This window comes from Brienomyrus brachyistius, chromosome 15 (genome assembly GCF_023856365.1).
Source record: "Brienomyrus brachyistius isolate T26 chromosome 15, BBRACH_0.4, whole genome shotgun sequence".
Taxonomy (NCBI): Eukaryota; Metazoa; Chordata; class Actinopteri; order Osteoglossiformes; family Mormyridae; genus Brienomyrus; species Brienomyrus brachyistius.
In genome coordinates this window covers 1,443,538-1,463,517 of record NC_064547.1, presented here as the reverse complement: position 1 = coordinate 1,463,517, position 19,980 = coordinate 1,443,538, and the positions used below count along the sequence as shown (strand labels likewise).

The 19,980-nt window shown below is 45.1% G+C and overlaps 1 protein-coding gene across 3 annotated transcripts; it reads right to left on the bottom strand.

Moving 5' to 3' along the window:
• Window positions 1-2,880: 2,880 nt before the first annotated feature.
• On the bottom strand, window positions 2,881-19,559 carry si:ch73-61d6.3 (occludin). 3 transcript variants are annotated; one of them, XM_048977321.1, is made up of 9 exons: window positions 19,416-19,558; window positions 19,287-19,340; window positions 16,139-16,895; window positions 15,819-15,980; window positions 11,733-11,887; window positions 5,114-5,320; window positions 4,255-4,426; window positions 3,757-3,798; window positions 2,881-3,551 (listed from the first exon to the last, which is right to left on the bottom strand). In XM_048977321.1, exons 3-9 carry the CDS (start codon window positions 16,880-16,882, stop codon window positions 3,450-3,452), a joined length of 1,584 nt encoding a protein of 527 aa, XP_048833278.1. In that variant the 5' UTR covers window positions 16,883-16,895; window positions 19,287-19,340; window positions 19,416-19,558; the 3' UTR covers window positions 2,881-3,449. The 3 variants fall into 3 exon arrangements, with proteins under 3 accessions (XP_048833278.1, XP_048833277.1, XP_048833279.1); XM_048977320.1 differs by having other exon boundaries at window positions 19,287-19,559; XM_048977322.1 differs by lacking the exon at window positions 19,287-19,340 and having other exon boundaries at window positions 19,416-19,552.
• Window positions 19,560-19,980: the final 421 nt, after the last annotated feature.

The window sequence follows — 19,980 nt, the reverse complement described above, 5'->3', positions numbered from 1 at the left end:
AAACAAAGTCTTATTTTCTGAGAAAAAGTCAACATAACATAAATGGCGCGACAAAAGAAAGAAACCCAGCATTGTGCGCACTTCCCGTGCTAACTTCCTAGGAGGTCTTCCATTTCCTGTCATATGACACTTAAAAGTCAAAGAATCTACATCTTTTCTCCAGCACCTTTCTTACACGCTCCTATTGAAAGTAGTTTACAGAAGAATACATTTATTCCACTGTAACAAACCAAAGACCAACACGAAAGGTCAACTTTCCATCAACTTATCAATGTCCTTACTAGGGTGCCCAGCTAATTCACGTCGGGGGGGGGCACTATGAGTGAAGTCAGGGTTTGCAAATTACCAATTCATTTAAAAAGACCTGGATTTCACTTTAGCGCTGAATTCTTGCTGTGTGCTGATTGGTCAGTCTCCTATAATCATGCTTGTGTCACTAATGTTAATCGGAAAGATCAAGGAAACAATCCAGTCAAAGCACAAGAAGAACTGGACTAATTTGCCAAGTGCAGGAGTCATTTAGGTTTAAAGGAGTTTGTAAAACCTGAAGTAGATCATAGTGTCCCCCCTGACATGGATTAGGTCATCACCCTTTTTCTTTCCCATCATGCAATGTGGAATGAGACTTACTTGTCTCAGAAATGTTAGAACTTTGCTGGAGTCTGCCTTCGTCTCTACATGTATTAGTCGATCAGCACATTACTACACATTCGATTCGGCCCAGGAACGGCCATGGCGGCCTGCCAGATAGGTTGGCTCAACTGGAGAAGACTTCTTCTTGTCCAATAAAAACCTCCAAGGTGTTGGATTATCAGCATGGAAGCACCAGTCTACACAAACCCAAAGCCAACCCTTCCAGTCACCCAACCTTCTGGTTCATGTCTTTGCTAGTGCCTGACATGTTCAATAGTCATATTGTTTTGTTCTAGTCAATCTGGTCTTTCAAGGTTGGTATAATGGCTCCGGTACCTAAACCCTATTGTCTCATCAAATTGCTTTCGCAAGGACAAGTAGAACCAAAAGCATCACATATGCCCCATGGTCAATAAGGCATATAGTTTGATTGCCAAAGGGAAAGTTTAAGTCATCCAGGGCGTCACAGAGTTCATGAGCCCCTTGTGTAAACCAGCTGTGCACTGGGACACTGAGTGTTCCAATCCCATTGTCTCCATTGTCCAGTGGAATCATGAGGAATAGCAGCACAATCAACACATGAAAGATAAAAAAATGTTTACTATTTAACCACAGTATGACGTAAGCTTTTTAGTTAGATTAACTGAGTAATACTAACCTGAAAGTGATCTACAAACTGCACTCGTCCTCAAATCTCATCAGTGGTTCCTTTGTAAAAGTTCGGCCTATCAAAATGTATGTATCTTAAGATAATCCAAATACAGACCTTATTTCCATTTTTATTCTTCTAGACAATGTAGACATTAGACAACCTGTTCATAAAAATTTAAAACATGAGTCTATATTGTAGCTGGTTGAACTTACCTTTGATTTGATGTGGGATCGTTGCATCATTCAAGTTTTATAAGGGTTAATGATAAAAGTGCTGCTGAACAATGAAATCTGAGCCCCCTTTTACAATTTTTAATGCATGCAAAAGTTCAGCTCCTCTTCTAAACAGGTTCAACACATGCTCCTCTAATAGGCGTTCAATGTGAAGCACTTCACGCAATATTTAATTGTTGAAAATGGATATTTTACTAATGCAATTTGAGACCTTGCTCAAGGGTACAGCAGCCGAGCTGGGAAACAGCCGTCACTAATCTCACAGTTTGCCATCCCCTCCCCACTCCAGTATTTTCAGTGTTTTGACAACGACGACAAAACGAAGACATTTTAAATCATTTTCTGCATGTTATTATTACAATTAATAACCAACATATCCCTCCCTATATGAAATGCTTAATTTAAGCTTAATAAATCCATCCCTGGGAGTCTATCCCAAGGCAGAAGAAAACCGTTGGTAGGACCCCAGTCCATAACATCACAATGTTTGAAAAAAAAAATATTCCTTTGGATCACTGCATTAAAGAGCGAGCGGGATATCAAAAACAAACATGCGCTGGTGGAGTCAGATGCAATCACAATCTCTAAAGCAGTGGGGGGGAATTTTTTTTTGGGAGTTTTGTATTCAGAAAACATCTGGGCAGGTGTAGGCTTATGTAACAGGGCCAAATCCAATATGGCACCTGCAGTGAAGAGGACGGGGACACTGCAAAGCATATGGGTCTAAGGAATTTATTACGAAAATAAACAAGTAACAGAGCAAAACGAGGAACGTGCACATGGACACTGCACCACACACTCTGCATCCCATGCTCTGCAACCTACGCTCTGTACATGGCCACTGCACCCCGCCCTCTGCACACTGCACTGCACACTCTGCACCACACGCTCTGCACACCCTGCTCTGTACCCCATGCTCTGCACACCGTACTCTGCACCCCACCACTGCACCACACACTCTACACCCCTCCACTGCACCCCAGACTCTATAACCCACACTGTACACCCCACCACTGCACCCCACACTCTATACCCCATGCTCTGCACCCCACCACTGCACCCCACACTCTACACCTCGCCATGGTACCCCATACTCTGCACATCGCCACTGCACACCACACTTTGCCTCTAGCTGCAAAAGGCTCTGGCATTTGGCATTTTAGTCACAGGGCTCTCATTTGGACGAACTGTCCCATCTGTTAGTCACTGAGGCTAAGTGCTTCAGACTGCAGGTCATAGCTAAGCATAATCCTGGCATTAAATCTTGGTTCCTAGCATGCAAATGCTAGAGAGAATGTGAAGGTAGAAATGTGTTTGTTTTCATGTTTGCAATAACCTTAAATATGACCATTACCACATATGTAGAAAATGGATTAATTTTTAATAGTATAAAAATCATAAAAGAGCATGCGTTCCTCTGAAATGCCCGTAAACACTATGGCATTACTGCAGAATGTTAGAGGTGAACACTCACAATTCGGTTTAGCCATAACAGGATCATATTAACAAATAAAATCATGTTAAAAAAAATGAAAAACAAAATGCAAGATACTGATCTGAGTCAGATAGAGGGAGAGAGCATCAAATTACATACATTTCCGGGTTTCATTTTCTTTTCCTTTTAACAGTGATACGTATCAAACATATAAAACAGTATTTGTTTACCCAAAAAGTTTCAACATGACATAGCAGTGAATAAGGCCCCAGATGCACTTCTGGCCTCAGACGGCACTGATAGAACTCTCTACTGCCGGACCGATAAGGTGGAATGGACTGGGAACAACAAGCATCATGCATGAACTTATGAAAGCTGGAGTGTAAGGGATTCTGTTTCAGACAGCATCGGCCTGCAGGAGCTCTGGGTTCCCCACAGGCCGCTGATAGCTGCTCCTCAGGGCTTACTGTCCATATCTGGGGCAGATCTCTGAACACTAAGAGTACCTTTTGTCATACATCTTTACCATGTTCTTAATGTGGAAAAGTTTATGTCGGAGTTCTCGACATTGAAGCTTCTTGGATTGATAATCCGGCATCTAACAATTGAAAAAAAAAACAACAATCATAAATGTAACAACATTGGTACCCAGAGTAGCAGTGCTTATTTGTAAGATTTTGTTAGCGTAGATGTAGTTGGGGGAGAGGAATACTGCATTCCTGTTAGGGAAACTGAGCTGCAAGGTGGGAATCTCTATGGCAGGGTGTGTTAGCACAGCGCTAAGCAGGCGAGGAGCCGCTCACCCGCTTCAGGTCCTTCAGTCGGTTATACTCCTCTGCCACAGCCTGGGGAGACATGGAGGGAGAGGGAAACACCATGTGTACGTGACTAGCAGTAATCACGCTAACAGGAAATACAGGCCTTCCTCACAAGCATAACCCTTTGAGCAGGAATCACTAAGTGTCCTGTTAGCTGTTTCAGTCCTCGCTATTCAAAAACCACAAACCAAGTACAATCACATCAAAAAGAACAGATTTTTTAAAATCACCAAAGAATAGTGCAAGTCACTATACTTTATTGTCAGTTGCTAACTCACTGCCAGTATCAACTACTCTGCTTTTATTTAAAATTAAACATTTTTGATTATGTTTTTTTTTTTGTTAGATCAATTCAAAATGTATTTGTCCAGTTAGTAGAGTGACTGATCACTGCATTAAACATGGATAAAAGACGATGGGAGTCTGCAGTCTGGGTGTCTCCTTCTCTCTCTCACTCCCTTTCTCTCTCTCACTTCCACTCACCTGGTACTTAGTGGTTCCCTCATCCAGAGTGTCCAGTTCCCTGCTTAATTTGTTCATCTGGTCATTGATGTCATCAATTTCTGCACACAGATGCTTGTAGGTCTTCAGATCAGAATCAAATTCCTTCTTATACTCCTGTCGCTGAGCGTCTGATGTGATTTCTGGGTAGATGCTGCATGACAGAGAAGATGGTATTGGGCTCAGGATCTTTCATGCTACTTCATACTGTGCGGTTGCTCAAGAAAGAAACTCAAGAATTTTTCAAAGATACAAACTGTTGTTTGGAACCATGAGCTTTACAATCACAGCCTCAGTGTGGCCTCATGGGTAGAGAGCAGAGGGTATAGACCATGGGCAGAGGGTATAGAGCATGTGTAGAAGGCATAGAGTATGTGTAGAGGGTATAGAGCATGTGTAGAAGGCACAGAGCATGTGTAGAGGGTATAGAGCATGTGTAGAAGATATAGAGCATGTGTAGAGGGTATAGATGCCCTAATGACTGCCTTCCATTCCATGGACATTCAGGCCAACTTTAATCATGAGCTGAAGACGGATAATAATAAAATAAAACTAGAGGAGACCAGCTGTTACCGGAGTTGCCAACTCTCACACATCTGGCCTGACACTTCAGATTCTCACACTCACGCAGGAAATCTTATGGCAAATCTATATTATTCCATACCTAAAGTTAGCTACGTCAAAAGCATTGGGGTGGTTTGCTCTACAGACTATTTGCAAGGTAATAAAACTGTTGCATACATGTGAATGCGTGTGCATGTGTGTGCAGGCTTGAATCGGAAATCTCACTCCCACCAGCCAGCTGAGCAAAGCCATGGACCCATGTTGCTGTAGGGCTCACCTCAGCCAGTGGTCCTGGTCGAGCTCGGTGCCGGTTTCCCCACCTGTCGTATATTCCGTCTCGTACTGCGACTCATCCAGTTCGGGGTTTCGGCGACAGCGCTTCCCTCTCCTGGCTGCGGGTCGCCGGACCCGGACGGCCTCCTCAGAGAGGCTCGAGCTGAGAGCCGAACCCTGAAGTGGCTGATCAGACGGACGCTTGGGGTAGCTTAAAACAAAGAGAAACGTTACTGAGTATTTTATTCTTCGGAAAATAAGACTAAAAAAGCATAAAAAGTAAAAAGCAAAGGCGTCTGTAAGCTGGCGTAAATGACATCACATATAGACCTGAACGGAAGATCAGTTTGCATATACAATATGTCTAAGCACTGATACAGCAAGTCTAAAGTGCTTACACTGCTTTTGAGAATTTTATATGGACTCAGATGACTGAATGAGAAGATATAATAAAAATATAACAATAATAGAATAATTTTCAACTTTCACGCTATGGAAGGAAACCGGAAATCCTCAAAGGAAATGGGCACGAATGCAGATTGCCGTTTTTACTGTGTTTTTTCATTAATCTGAGGCTTATAGACAATAGCTGATGTCATGTAACCCTGAACTGATCTGCTTCTCCAGAGCATATTAATACAAACATATAAATCATTAACAGCATGGTAGACATATCAGAGTGTTAGTGAATAGATTTACTTTAACATTTGTAGGTGGATAACTACCTCACAACATTCTTCGCGTGTCAGATTTACAAATGTGCCTCTTGGCGCACACACCCTTCTTTGACTCTGTAACTGGTTTCACTCTGCAGTGGACAGCTGACACCGGAACAGCCCAGTGACGCCACTGGGAGGAGAACTAAGGCATTAAGCAGACTTTTAGCATCCAGCCGTCTCTGCATGACGCCTGTGCTTCTGCCAAAAGCCAAAGGCCTTTCTTTCTGTGCCGACTTCCCATCACAGGACACACAACAAACTCCGGACTCTTTCAAAATCTCCATTTTACCTGCCGCTGTTTACAGTTTGCTGGAAATCTCTCCCGATATACAGTACTAGAAACAATTTCTTACTTTATCCAGTTTATTTTGAAATACAATTTTTTTCCCTAACGGACACTTCAATAACATATTAAAAACATATTTAACAGTATTTTGACAAAACACAACAATATTCTTCCATAGTTTTACATGCAATACATTATGTGCCCAGCCGTAGTATTGGCATGGAAAGAAAGAGAAGGTAAAACACAATGAACGTCTGAGGTACATGTGTGACTGTTGGAGCAGGTAGCGGTAATGAACGTCTGAGGTAGATGTGAGACTGCTGGAGCAGGTAGCGGTAATGAACGTCTGTGGTAGATGTGTGACTGCTGGAGCAGGTAGCGGTAATGAACGTCTGTGGTAAATGTGAGACTGCTGGAGCAGGTAGCGGTAATGAACGTATGAGGTAAATGTGAGACTGCTGGAGCAAGTTGAGGTAAATTCCTTCGCTTAAAAAAAAGAAACAAAAACATATGAAGTAAAAGAGACCCCTGAGGAAATGGCGGGGGATTATTTCAGGGCGAGTGCTTAGCTGTGGAACAGGCTCTCTGCGCGCAAAGCCATGACTGCAGCTCACTGCTGTGCAAGCTGGCTCATACAAACAGAGCCCTAATGGTAAACAGTTACAGATCTATAGGGGCGTGGGGAGTACGCTGTGTGCGCAGGGGCGTGGAGGAGTACGCTGTGTGCGCAGGGGCGTGGAGGAGTACGCTGTGTGTATAGGGGCGTGGAGGAGTACGCAGTGTGTATAGGGCTGTGGAGGAGTACGCTGCGCGTGTAGGGGCGTGGGGGAGTATGCAGTGTGTATAGGGCTGTGGAGGAGTACGCTGTGTGTGCAGGGGCGTGGAGGAGTACGCTGTGTGTGCAGGGGCGTGGAGGAGTACGCTGTGTGTGCAGGGGCGTGGAGGAGTACGCTGTGTGTGCAGGGCCGTGGAGGAGTACGCTGTGTGCGCAGGGGCGTGGAGGAGTACGCTGTGTGCGCAGAGGCGTGGGGGAGTACGCAGTGTGTATAGGACTGTGGAGGAGTACGCTGCGCGTGTAGGGGCGTGGGGGAGTACACAGTGTGTATAGGGCTGTGGAGGAGTACGTTGCGCGTGTAGGGGCGTGGGGGAGTACACAGTGTGTATAGGGCTGTGGAGGAGTACGCTGCGCGTGTAGGGGCGTGGGGGAGTATGCAGTGTGTATAGGGGCGTGGGGGAGTATGCAGTATGTATAGGGCTGTGGAGGAGTACGCCGCGTGTGTAGGGGCGTGGGGGAGAATGCAGTGTGTATAGGGGTGTGGGGGAGTATGCAGTGTGTATAGGGCTGTGGGGGAGTATGCAGTGTGTATAGGGCTGTGGAGGAGTACGTCGCGCGTGTAGGGGCGTGGGGGAGAATGCAGTGTGTATGGGGGCGTGGGGGAGTATGCAGTGTGTATAGGGCTGTGGGGGAGTATGCAGTGTGTATAGGGCTGTGGAGGAGTACGCCGCGTGTGTAGGGGCGTGGGGGAGAATGCAGTGTGTATAGGGGCGTGGGGGAGTATGCAGTGTGTATAGGGCTGTGGGGGAGAATGCAGTGTGTATAGGGGCGTGGGGGAGAATGCAGTGTGTATAGGGCTGTGGGGGAGTATGCAGTGTGTATAGGGCTGTGGGGGAGTACGCCGCGTGTGTAGGGGCGTGGGGGAGAATGAAGTGTGTGTAGGGGCGTGGGGGAGTAAGCCGCGTGTGTAGGGGCGTGGGGGAGTAAGCCGCGTGTGTAGGGGCGTGGGGGAGAATGCTGTGTGTATAGGGGCGTGGGGGAGTATGCAGTGTGTATAGGGCTGTGGGGGAGTATGCAGTGTGTATAGGGCTGTGGGGGAGTATGCAGTGTGTATAGGGCTGTGGGGGAGTATGCAGTGTGTATAGGGGCGTGGGGGAGTATGCAGTGTGTATAGGGCTGTGGGGGAGTATGCAGTGTGTATAGGGGCGTGGGGGAGTATGCAGTGTGTATAGGGGCGTGGGGGAGTATGCAGTGTGTATAGGGCTGTGGGGGAGTATGCAGTGTGTATAGGGGCGTGGGGGAGTATGCAGTGTGTATAGGGCTGTGGGGGAGTATGCAGTGTGTATAGGGGCGTGGGGGAGTATGCAGTGTGTATAGGGGCGTGGGGGAGTATGCAGTGTGTATAGGGGCGTGGGGGAGTATGCAGTGTGTATAGGGGCGTGGGGGAGTATGCAGTGTGTATAGGACTGTGGAGGAGTACGCTGCGCGTGTAGGGGCGTGGGGGAGTACACAGTGTGTATAGGGCTGTGGAGGAGTACGTTGCGCGTGTAGGGGCGTGGGGGAGTACACAGTGTGTATAGGGCTGTGGAGGAGTACGCTGCGCGTGTAGGGGCGTGGGGGAGTATGCAGTGTGTATAGGGGCGTGGGGGAGTATGCAGTATGTATAGGGCTGTGGAGGAGTACGCCGCGTGTGTAGGGGCGTGGGGGAGAATGCAGTGTGTATAGGGGTGTGGGGGAGTATGCAGTGTGTATAGGGCTGTGGGGGAGTATGCAGTGTGTATAGGGCTGTGGAGGAGTACGTCGCGCGTGTAGGGGCGTGGGGGAGAATGCAGTGTGTATGGGGGCGTGGGGGAGTATGCAGTGTGTATAGGGCTGTGGGGGAGTATGCAGTGTGTATAGGGCTGTGGAGGAGTACGCCGCGTGTGTAGGGGCGTGGGGGAGAATGCAGTGTGTATAGGGGCGTGGGGGAGTATGCAGTGTGTATAGGGCTGTGGGGGAGAATGCAGTGTGTATAGGGGCGTGGGGGAGAATGCAGTGTGTATAGGGCTGTGGGGGAGTATGCAGTGTGTATAGGGCTGTGGGGGAGTACGCCGCGTGTGTAGGGGCGTGGGGGAGAATGAAGTGTGTGTAGGGGCGTGGGGGAGTAAGCCGCGTGTGTAGGGGCGTGGGGGAGTAAGCCGCGTGTGTAGGGGCGTGGGGGAGAATGCTGTGTGTATAGGGGCGTGGGGGAGTATGCAGTGTGTATAGGGCTGTGGGGGAGTATGCAGTGTGTATAGGGCTGTGGGGGAGTATGCAGTGTGTATAGGGCTGTGGGGGAGTATGCAGTGTGTATAGGGGCGTGGGGGAGTATGCAGTGTGTATAGGGCTGTGGGGGAGTATGCAGTGTGTATAGGGGCGTGGGGGAGTATGCAGTGTGTATAGGGGCGTGGGGGAGTATGCAGTGTGTATAGGGCTGTGGGGGAGTATGCAGTGTGTATAGGGGCGTGGGGGAGTATGCAGTGTGTATAGGGCTGTGGGGGAGTATGCAGTGTGTATAGGGGCGTGGGGGAGTATGCAGTGTGTATAGGGGCGTGGGGGAGTATGCAGTGTGTATAGGGGCGTGGGGGAGTATGCAGTGTGTATAGGGGCGTGGGGGAGTATGCAGTGTGTATAGGGCTGTGGAGGAGTACGCCGCGCGTGTAGGGGCGTGGGGGAGTATGCAGTGTGTATAGGGCTGTGGGGGAGTATGCAGTGTGTGTAGGGGCGTGGGGGAGTACACTGTGTATATAGAGGGGGTGTAGGCTTCCAGGCTGATATGGTCCTGACAGATACTGAAACCAATCCTATGCCCTTGTGGCCTTCAGACTCTTTGGAGAGGTTTGGTTTGTTTCCCTAAATGAACCAGAGGCAACAGCCATCATTCATTCATTTATTAAAATTACATTTACGGCATTTGGCAGACGCCCTTCGAGCGAGTGCTTCTAAGTGCTTAGACGTCTCATCAGAGAATACATTCTGAATTACTGTCAATTACCGAAATTACTGAATTACTGTCAATGTCATATAACATTTCATGGATAATAAAGCACATAGGTAAATATTATGTTTAAAAACTACTCCAGAATTTGAAGAATCACAAAATGTCTTCACAACAGTCACTATTGTCAGAGCAATCGTTTTATGGCGCTATGAAAAATAGATTTTGTCAACTATCGATTGTTAAATTCAAATTTTTGTTTTCTGACTAGTGTCATAAAAATATACAGTATATAATAAAAAGCACTGCTGCAGTGACATCCATAAATTATATATGAATCATGCTGCATATTGGTGTCAACAGATATTACTTCCTAGTTCTTCAGATATAGCACAATCTTAGAAAGGGAAAGAGATTTCGTTCGGATTTAAAATAATGGAAATAATCTTTCAGATTTATTACAAAGCTGCTGAAATGTATCTACTCGTTTCAGATATCTTTGTTCTCATCGAAGTGCACACCCACAAAGCTCGATGCTTATCTTTTATCTCCCAAATAAAACCTTCCACCCTCTCGGCCTTCATCCAGCCCATCGTATAAACATTCATGCTGCTTTCAGGGAATAGAGAATGACTGACAGGAGAAGAAAGAAGGTCAGAGTTAAACCACGTTATTAGTATTTAAATATGCTCGCTGAAAAACAGTTAATCCTTTCTGCCCCCATCTCCACCCCCCTTGTCTGGACAGAAATATGTCAATTATGTGCTGCTGGTGGGGGTTCTTAGGGTTTAAGGAGCAGTAGCACGACTTTCCAAGATTTGCCCGTGCGAGTGTTTTGGCAAACTGCTGTGGTGAGTTTCACATCTTAGATGGTTGATATGAGATTTGTTGCTTTGGTTTTTGAATACCTATGTTTTCAAACATAATTTTACATAAAATTAGTCCTACTTATTGGTGATTAGATTACACTATAAGGCCATGGGGTGTCAGCGTCTCAATCTGGGCTACACTGAAGAGTTGCTACTGAAAGCAAGGGCCCCCCACCTCATTCCTTCGCAAAGTGCCACAAATTCAACACAAAAAACAAAAGAGATCCAGCAGCTACCCTGGAGGCCATAACCTCAAGGCGCCCCCAGCAAAAGCGAGGAGGCATGAAAACTGCAAGAAAGACCACAAAGGGAGGGACCAGATTTGAGTATGGAGCTGCTAGGCAACAGCGGTGCTGTCCACATCGCCACGCCATTCTTGGCAGTGCCGCGTGTAGACATCCATCTCGCCACTCTGTCCACATCACCATGCCACTCCTGGCAGGGCCATGTGCACACATCCATCTCGCCACTCTCGATACTGCTCTCCCAGTCACAGCTCATTCCAGCAAGCATAGGACATGAATCTGAAGACATCCTGCATGGGACGTCGTGCTGTATACGTACATCCCTCACAGACACACACACACACAAACAACAGCACATGCACACACCCACAGAACCTCACACACACCCACACATGGAGATCCCCATACACACGCATGCAGACCCTCACACACACACACACACACACACACACACACACACACACACACACACACACACACACACACACACACACACACACACACACACACGTCGGGCAAACATATCATTCATTTCTATGGGAAAAATGCTAAAAATACAAGAGTTTTTCCATTTTTAATTTTTTCATTGCAGTCACGGATTTGTCATGGAAACTGGTCCCCATAAGGTAAAAAAAAATAAAAAACGGGTATTTATCATGTTGTGGGGACACTTGGTCCCCACAAGGTAAGGTACTGACCCAGAGACCACTCCCCTCCCCACACCCACACACCCACCCACACACGCAGACCAGAAATGCCGACCAATTACTCACTCGTTGTACTTGTACATTTCCTCACTGAACACGCTGTCTGTTTTGACAGGGTAGGAGGCGACGCTATTGGCCGCGTTCAGCGGAGGGGCAGCCTTCTCTGACAGAACCACTGTGGGGGCTTCCTGGACGCTGTGCTGACTCTCCACATGGTTCACCTGGAACAAACGGGTCCACAACAAGCACAGAGTCATTTCTCAACGAGCACAGATAAATCCCAGTGACAGCACTGCTGTTTGACCCAACACGCCAAGCAGCCAGGAAGGCCAGTGCAGTTTTACCTCCAATCCCGTCTCATTTCCTCATTCCCATTACGCCTCTAAGCGTAATAATTCTTCCCTGTTCATTTTACGTATTTTGCTGAAATACATTTTTTTAAATATCTCATATTAATGGAATTCCATTTCTAATCAGTGGCATATATTATGCAGAAATATTTCAATAAAAACAGGGCTTTGCGATTGGGTTTTAGTGACAATCAATCTCGGAAGACTGCGGATCTCTGATGAACTGAGCTCCTTAACTGTTCTCAGCGAGTGAACAAGCATGAAAAATCTGATTTCACAATGTTGCAAAATATGTTTTAAGAGAGAAGCAGAGTGGAACTAGACTGTCGCACTAAAAACAGACTGGAAAGTAATTATCCTAAATTTGCAATAGAGCATCTAGGCAATTTTTGGTAAGACACTGGCCCAGTTCTCCTTCAGAGCTACAGGAAGGTCACCTCCACCACATTATGTGCAGCAGCCCAGATCCTGATTTAAGTCTCGGAAGCAGCCGACTGTAAAATTGGACGACAAGGCGGTGAATGTGACTCGGATTACGCTCGCGGTTAACATACTCGCCAGTGCACTGCACTGACATACCTCACCAGAAGGCAATCCCTCAGCAGCCTAACCAATCCCGCCATTGCCTCTCTGGGATGTTCAGTCCACAATAATCCTCTCTAAACACTTATTCTCTGCTCTGAATGCCTTACTTTCTGTTATTCTGTTATTAAAGGCATTGTTTCATCACTATATACACATTGCTACTGTTCCGGTAGGCAGTTAAGAAAATGGTTATAGGACATCATATCATGGACATTTTAGAATATAATCATTTGCAGATATTACCATACTCACGGCTCTCGTCTGCTATGATTACTACGCCGGCAAGTACAGGCTGTGCAAATAAATATACAGATTTAGATGTTTACATCATGTCTGCACAACGTAATCCATTCAACAACAGGATGTACTGGACATAACAGACCAGAGAAGAAACAGCAGCAACAGGGCTGCCTGTATTTTCTCTAGCTACAACAAAATTTCCTTTGAAGAATACAAGTCGTCCAGGAATTCCAACAATGTCCTCTCTGCAGGGGCTTTTGGGGGGGGGGGGGGGGGGGACCACAGCCCGGTGCAGGAATATCGGAATGAGCGATACAGGAGAGAAACACCGTAAGTGGCAGATGTCTCAGGTTTAAAATATCTTATTCCATGCCGCAGAATCTTAATTAACCTCTAATCAAGAAAGGCTGATCAAAAGCTAGCTGAACATATGCACCTGGATTATGCTGCCATTCTGGAAAACATAAACGTATTTATAAGCAATGCGGACAAACATGCCTTTGCGCTGCCTCACGATCGTATATTTTTATCACATCTTTTCCAAGGCACACAGGGCACAGGCCCTTGCGTAAGATTCTACGACACTGCCACCTTATTGAAATTACTGTATTATCCTAACACTATTCTAACTGCCTCCCCATTTGTCATAGTAAGCTATGATGTTAGTAATGGCATTTCCAGTTTTCATTCCATCATCTATGATGTGCTGACTAGATTAACGTAAATATGCCTCTAGAAAAATTCCCTGATGCAGTGTGACAATTTTCAGTCCTTTAAAAACACGCACTAACAAGTAATAATTTGCTTTCTCTTACATTTTATTTACCTCTGTTAGATTTGTCTTATTTCCTCCAAGAATCTGCATCGGATAAGCAGCTAGAAGATAGATAGGTGTGTCTTATGTGAAGATTTTCTATATGGGGCATTAATAATATTGTCACAAACACAAAAATCAGGGAAGTAAAACAGCTCATGTTCTCAGAAGCTGTAGGTGGAAATATTGGTCTCAGTTTCAATGGTTTTCTCTCAAAAGACAAAGATCTGTTCTTCAAAGAACAGTGGCCAGGACACACCCTGCTCTATCGTATTCCTGCTGCTGCTGCAGATTGGATGTTAATGTACCGGACAAGTGGCTACTAACTAAGTGGTACATTCTGCCAGGTGTCGTATCATTTTAGGGTTTTATTACCAGTGCTGGGCATTTCATGTCCAGAAGCTACAAATCTAGACCAAGATTTTGTTTCTACCACCCAGTTGAACATAAAGAGTCACAGTCACAGAGTGTTTATTACGAGCCAGCAAATAGTACGGTGTCTCATAACTCAGAGATTGGCAGAGCACATCCCAGTAGGAAGCCTGGCTTTAACACCATATCAAGCTGCAATAACGTAACATAATTGTTTCCGAATATAAAGACATTAAGTAAGGATACGGGGAAGGGAGGTGACATTGTGTCATGTTGGGGACATAACCTAACCTGAGGATTCCGCTGCTGCATTTAAAGGGACATTTTCTAACGGAACGCTCTCTCTTAAGGGTGAAAGCTCAGGGCTGACGTGACGTTCAGCTGAACGTGGGTCTGTGAGGATCGATCTGGTGGGTTTGCCGTTTCATCACCTGCTTCCCACCTGCTTTCAGATTATTCAAGCTCACACGCTAGAAAACAGCAGGTCCAGGAGTATGTGGCACCTGCGACAGCAGCCTTGAAACGTGAGTATCTGGGAGTGCAAAGTCTAAAGGCTGGAGCGACCGGCCCGCCAGGCCGAGAAGAGGGTCACTCTGCAGCTGCTCGGCAAACAGCAGAAGCAGCTTCTCAGAGCAAACAGCTCTATGAGAAAAGAGGAGCCTGCTGCTTCCATGCAATAAGGAATTCAACTTTTTACGTTAAAGACTTTTTAAAGGGTTTAACATCATTTGGCAAACTGAATATAATACATTTTATATTCCTAATAATAATAAACACACATTGACCTATTTTAGGACTGTAAAGTAAAAATAAAAGTATTTTATATTTTACTATAAATTATAAATCTTAAAATGTTAAGGTTTGGTCGTCTTGATTAAAAGATGGTGTAGTGAAGCGATGGGATATACAGACTTGTAAAACAGCAGAAAGAAAGGTGAATCCACTGAAAATGCATGATATTCGAGTTGAGAGGTCAGGCAGAGTGACGGGCAAGCAGGAAATGTGCAATCAACAGGTGGGTTAATAATCAAGCTGAAGCGAAACCTGTGATATCAAAAAACAAATAGGAGGTATCAGCTGTGTCACATGACTGGGCTCACGCTCACTGACCCCTGGTCAGACATGAGAATGAGGCGTGTTCTTAAAGGCGTATTCTCAGACAACTTACGGCCACCATTGAATTAGTACAGTAGTTTATACCTCTGTCACCAAAAGGACGGAGAGTGTCTCTCTTTACCATAAGCCTCACTGAAGGTAGTGAGAATGCCGGCAATATGGCCGACCTTGTGGTCTATTTTTAGACGTAGAAAGAGGCAGCCTCTTGACGATGTTTGGTCTGTCTAAAATTTTTCATGTTATGTTCAATCATTGTTCATTGTCACACAAATTTAAGCCTGATAAAGAATATAATTGTGCTGCCTGTCATTCTGGATAGTAACTGTCCTACATATAAATACAATATTTCTGCCGGAGATTTCTCCTGAATCTTAAAAAAAAAAAAAAATCATTAAAAAAAAACTAAATATGAAACAATGGCAAACTAAATGGGCTTAGACTGCCACAACACAGCGATATATTCCTCCGCAATAAAATTTGTATTGTTTAGTTGAGTCATCCAAAAAACATCCACAAGAAATTTTACAAAGAAGAACATTCGTTTTTTTGTTTTTGTCTCGAATCTCCACCATACTAAACGCTTCGGCATGATTCCTACAGGCGCCTCAGCCGATCCTCATGCAGACACTCGGCAAACTGCGGCCAGTGCTCTTCGCTTTCCCACAGCTCACTTACCCAGTCCTCCACGTCTCTGCCTTCTGGGGCTCCAAGCAGAGGTTTATCCCAGTAGATGTTGGGTTTTCCATGGCGCCAGATCTTGCTGCGTGTTTTGTAGGAGAAGAATGCAGCCACGACTAGAGCGATGACAATTAGGAAGCCGCACACCATGGCTACGGCCTGCAAAAGTGCACGAGCAAGTGGTGAGACTCCCGCGAAGCAACATATTCTTACTGAAAGAAAATTATTCCGGTTTCATATGTATGAGAAAGGGCATTTCAGAGAAAGTTACTCAAATGGTTGAAAAGAAAGCCTGCGATTTCCCACCAAAATCCTACCTCCTGTGGGTCCACAAAGCAGTAGTGGTAGAGGTACTGGTTGTACATTGGTAGACCAGCGCCTGTCATGCCTCCCCCATAACCAGACCCGTACATGCTCTGGCACATCATCAGCATGGAGTTGTACATCATGCTGTGCGAGCTCTGCGCCATCGGGTTGATGCCGACGATGTAGACGATGTTAATGACACCCTGCAGGAAGGCCATGATCACACTGACTATAAGCACCACGAGGTAGAACTTGCGGCTGCGCAGGCTGCTGGTCTTGGAGAAGCTGGCCACGAAGATGCCCAAGGAAATGAGGAAGTTGATAGCTGCAATAGCAATCATGCTTGTTTTGGCAGAATATGGAGATGGATAGGAGCTGTAATAGCCCCCTCCATAATACCCAGAGCCATAACCATAGCCAGAGCCAACACCGTAGCCCCCCATGCCCATCCCCATGCCCATCCCACCATAGCCATACTGCATGTCCCAGACCAGGGTGGAGGCCACGCAGGCAAAGATGGCCACGCACAGGACCACAACGATGCCCTCCATTATTTTCACAATACCAGGTGGAGAAGACCACTTATGGAAGTTCTGGGGTTTCTCCTCGATATAGTAAGAGCCAGGAGATCCGGGATACGGGTCCAGTTCGCTTCTTGGGTCCTGGAAACTTCCAGAAGGGCCGAAGCCATTGGTGGGAGGGCTGTAGGGTGGGCTGTACATGGGAGGGCTGTCGTAGGGCTGTTTCTCAAGCATGACTCAAGGAGACCTGAAGATGAGAAATACATGTAATACATGTGGTACCTGGGTGCTAGGAACCAAAATGGAACAAGAGCTAAACATTGAATAGAGCTCCGTAACCACTGGAAAGTAAAACCACCTTAATACCAGCATGGTAGAAGTAACATTGACTTTGACAACTATGACCTTTGCACAGTACAGTATGTTTAAATGATATTATGTCTGTCAAAGTGGCAGCTCAGCCACTTGTAAACCTCTCCCCAGTATTTTCAGCACCTGTCCAATACAGCCATGTATTCTGTGACTCAACAACCACCAAACCTTGTTTGACTAATCAATACATCATTGAGTTATTTAACTAATTGAGTTAATTAATTAATTGGCTTGATGGTGAAACTGAATGAATACATGTAATGGCTGGGGTTCATCTAGCCCTCCAAGATATCAGCAACTACTGGGTAAGTAATTCTTGTTTATTTATTTTATTGTATTACTAATAATTTACATACACTGTATGGAAAATATACATTTACAGCCCAGATAAATTAAACATTGACACGATACAGTGTTTATAAATCCATCCATCCATCCATCCCTTTTCTTACCCACTTGTCCTAATCTAGTTCAGCAAATTATGAATTAAACATGTTCCAGGATATATATTAATTGCATACAAAATATAACTATATTGAACTACATATATTGTGCGAACAATAGGCAAAACTTGGCATCACACAATGTGTCGCTGCACTGTGTCCTTGGCAAATTCTGCGATAACCTCAGAAACAAACAGCATGAAAAAACTGAAAAACAGCAGAGAGGCACAGAGGCACCCGTACCAGGAGCCACCCAACACCCCGCTGCTGGTCGAGGCTCAGTCAGCCTGTGGGAGTCACCCTCCATATCTAATACTGTACAAACATGCATAGAAATATTAACTGTCGTGATAAGCATGCAAGAGAACAATGCTGTCCACATCAAATAAAAAAGGCATTTTCTCAGTTTATATCCATCAATCTAATACAAAAATAGATTAATGGAGACAATGTGCATTCATATTCACCATTATAAGGACTATATTTTAGATTTCCTTGCTTTTCTTGACTCCTTGGTATTTTTTATTGCATCACAAGTTCAATGTATTTGTTATTTAAGAAGTCTAAAAAGATTCATTTCCTCGTATTGTTCCTTGTAAACCAAAACAAAGCTTTACAGATTATGGTGAAATAAGTCCTGGCACTAAAAACATCTTTCCATAGTTTTTCACTTCAGTGAAACTGCTGCAAAGTTCAATGCACCAACACCCCCACTACCCAATAAAGACCCAACCGACCCCCCCCCCAACAAACACGCACAAAAGCACATGCGCTTATTGCCTTTGTTTGCAAATCTTAAAGGTGAAAAAAAATTAAGGCTGTTAGTAGGGCAAACTGTGTTGCCATGGTAGCCACAAAAATTGTTAAAAAAAAAAAAAAAAAAAAAAAAACACACACACACACAAGGGCTCCACTGTGTGCTCGCCCTTCAGAAGGAAGGTACTGTTCCACGTCTGCCGGAGGGATCAGGTGTCTGCTAGGGATTCCGCTATTGTTTATCAACATATAGAGAACAGGCGGGGGCCGCGCCGCAGCACGCTGGGGAAATGTCTCCCCAGCTCCGTCTCTAGCCTTTCAGCGGCGACTAATGTCCTTCATCAACCTGCTTCACCTCACCACAGACCAGCTACGGCAAATGGGCACAATGCGGCAGCAGGAACAAGTGGACGTGTTCGTAAGACACTCAACGGCGAATGCAGCCCCTGCTCCGTGTGCCAGGCAGCGGCAAGGAATCGCAGCGCTATTTCCATTTCCTTAGCAGGCATTAAAAAGACTGCATTTTTGCCCATCGCTGCAGTTGGGTGTTTTAACTGGAGCCGTGTGGAAACACTTCTGTGCTTCTTTTAAACGGGAAAGTTTAGAAACTTTAGAACCGTATTAACTCATAACAATTAAAATGTAGATAAATGTTGTACTTTTACTCACTGGACAATTTAGCTACTGACATCAATCAAATAGATATGTTAACCTTAAAGATAAGAACAAACTATACCAATTATTTAAAATTCTGTAATATTCCAAAATGTGCGCACAATGTAAAAGGGGCACAGCTGTAAGTCCGCGTATGAAAAATGCTGCTCTTGTTCTCGTTTGTTCGCTACTTTGTTTCACCACTTTGAATCCAATGACCGAGCGAGAACAAAAGCGCATTCTTTAAAGCGCATCGTTCTTTGCATCATTTGTGAACAACTGAATAAATTATCTTGTTTACATGCTGTTTAAAGCCTTTTCTGTACCAACTTAATACAATCCGACTGTACATTAAGGTATTGGGAATGACCCCGAACCGCGTCCAAGCCTGGCGCACGATTCACTCCACTTACCTGTTACTAGCAGACGCAAAAAACCTAAGGGAGACCTCCGCTGTATTCTTTCACCTACATCCAATCCGGAGTTAAGGATTAGTTTGCAGAAATATTATGCTTTCAGTCTTCACTGGTTTAGATGATCACCTGGCTTTCTGTTCTGCCCCCTCTTCTCTTCTGAATTATTTGCCTTTCGGTAAAGACTTTGGGCGGTGGGCAGCTGAGAGTCACTTGTTGCGCCTTCCTGTAGGAGCGGCCGCCGAATTCTGCCCAGTGGCGAAGTGGGTGTGATTTCATGAGGTATAAAACGCTCTTGAGTTATTTATTTACAAGTCCTCTTTTTTTCACGTAGTGAATCACATAATATATTTTCCGCCCTACGCAACAGCATTTATGGCGGAAAAACAGAACGGGGCAAAGTGCTTTTACTTGTGTATCGTAAATAATAATAAAAAAAACTTCCGTAAGTGAAAAATAGGAAGAAAACAAAAAAAAAGGTTGGTTGAATATTTAAAAAAGAACCGTTTACGGGACAATAAAACTTAATGTCAGAAGTCAGAAAAAGCGCATTAATTTCCCCGCTATAACAATATTAGATCTAATAGATGGGCCATATTTTAATAAAAACATGCATTCTTCCGTTTAGATATAACGGCAGCTCCCATACGAGTAATCCGTTTTTTTTTTTTTTTTTTTTTTTATTAAATCAGTT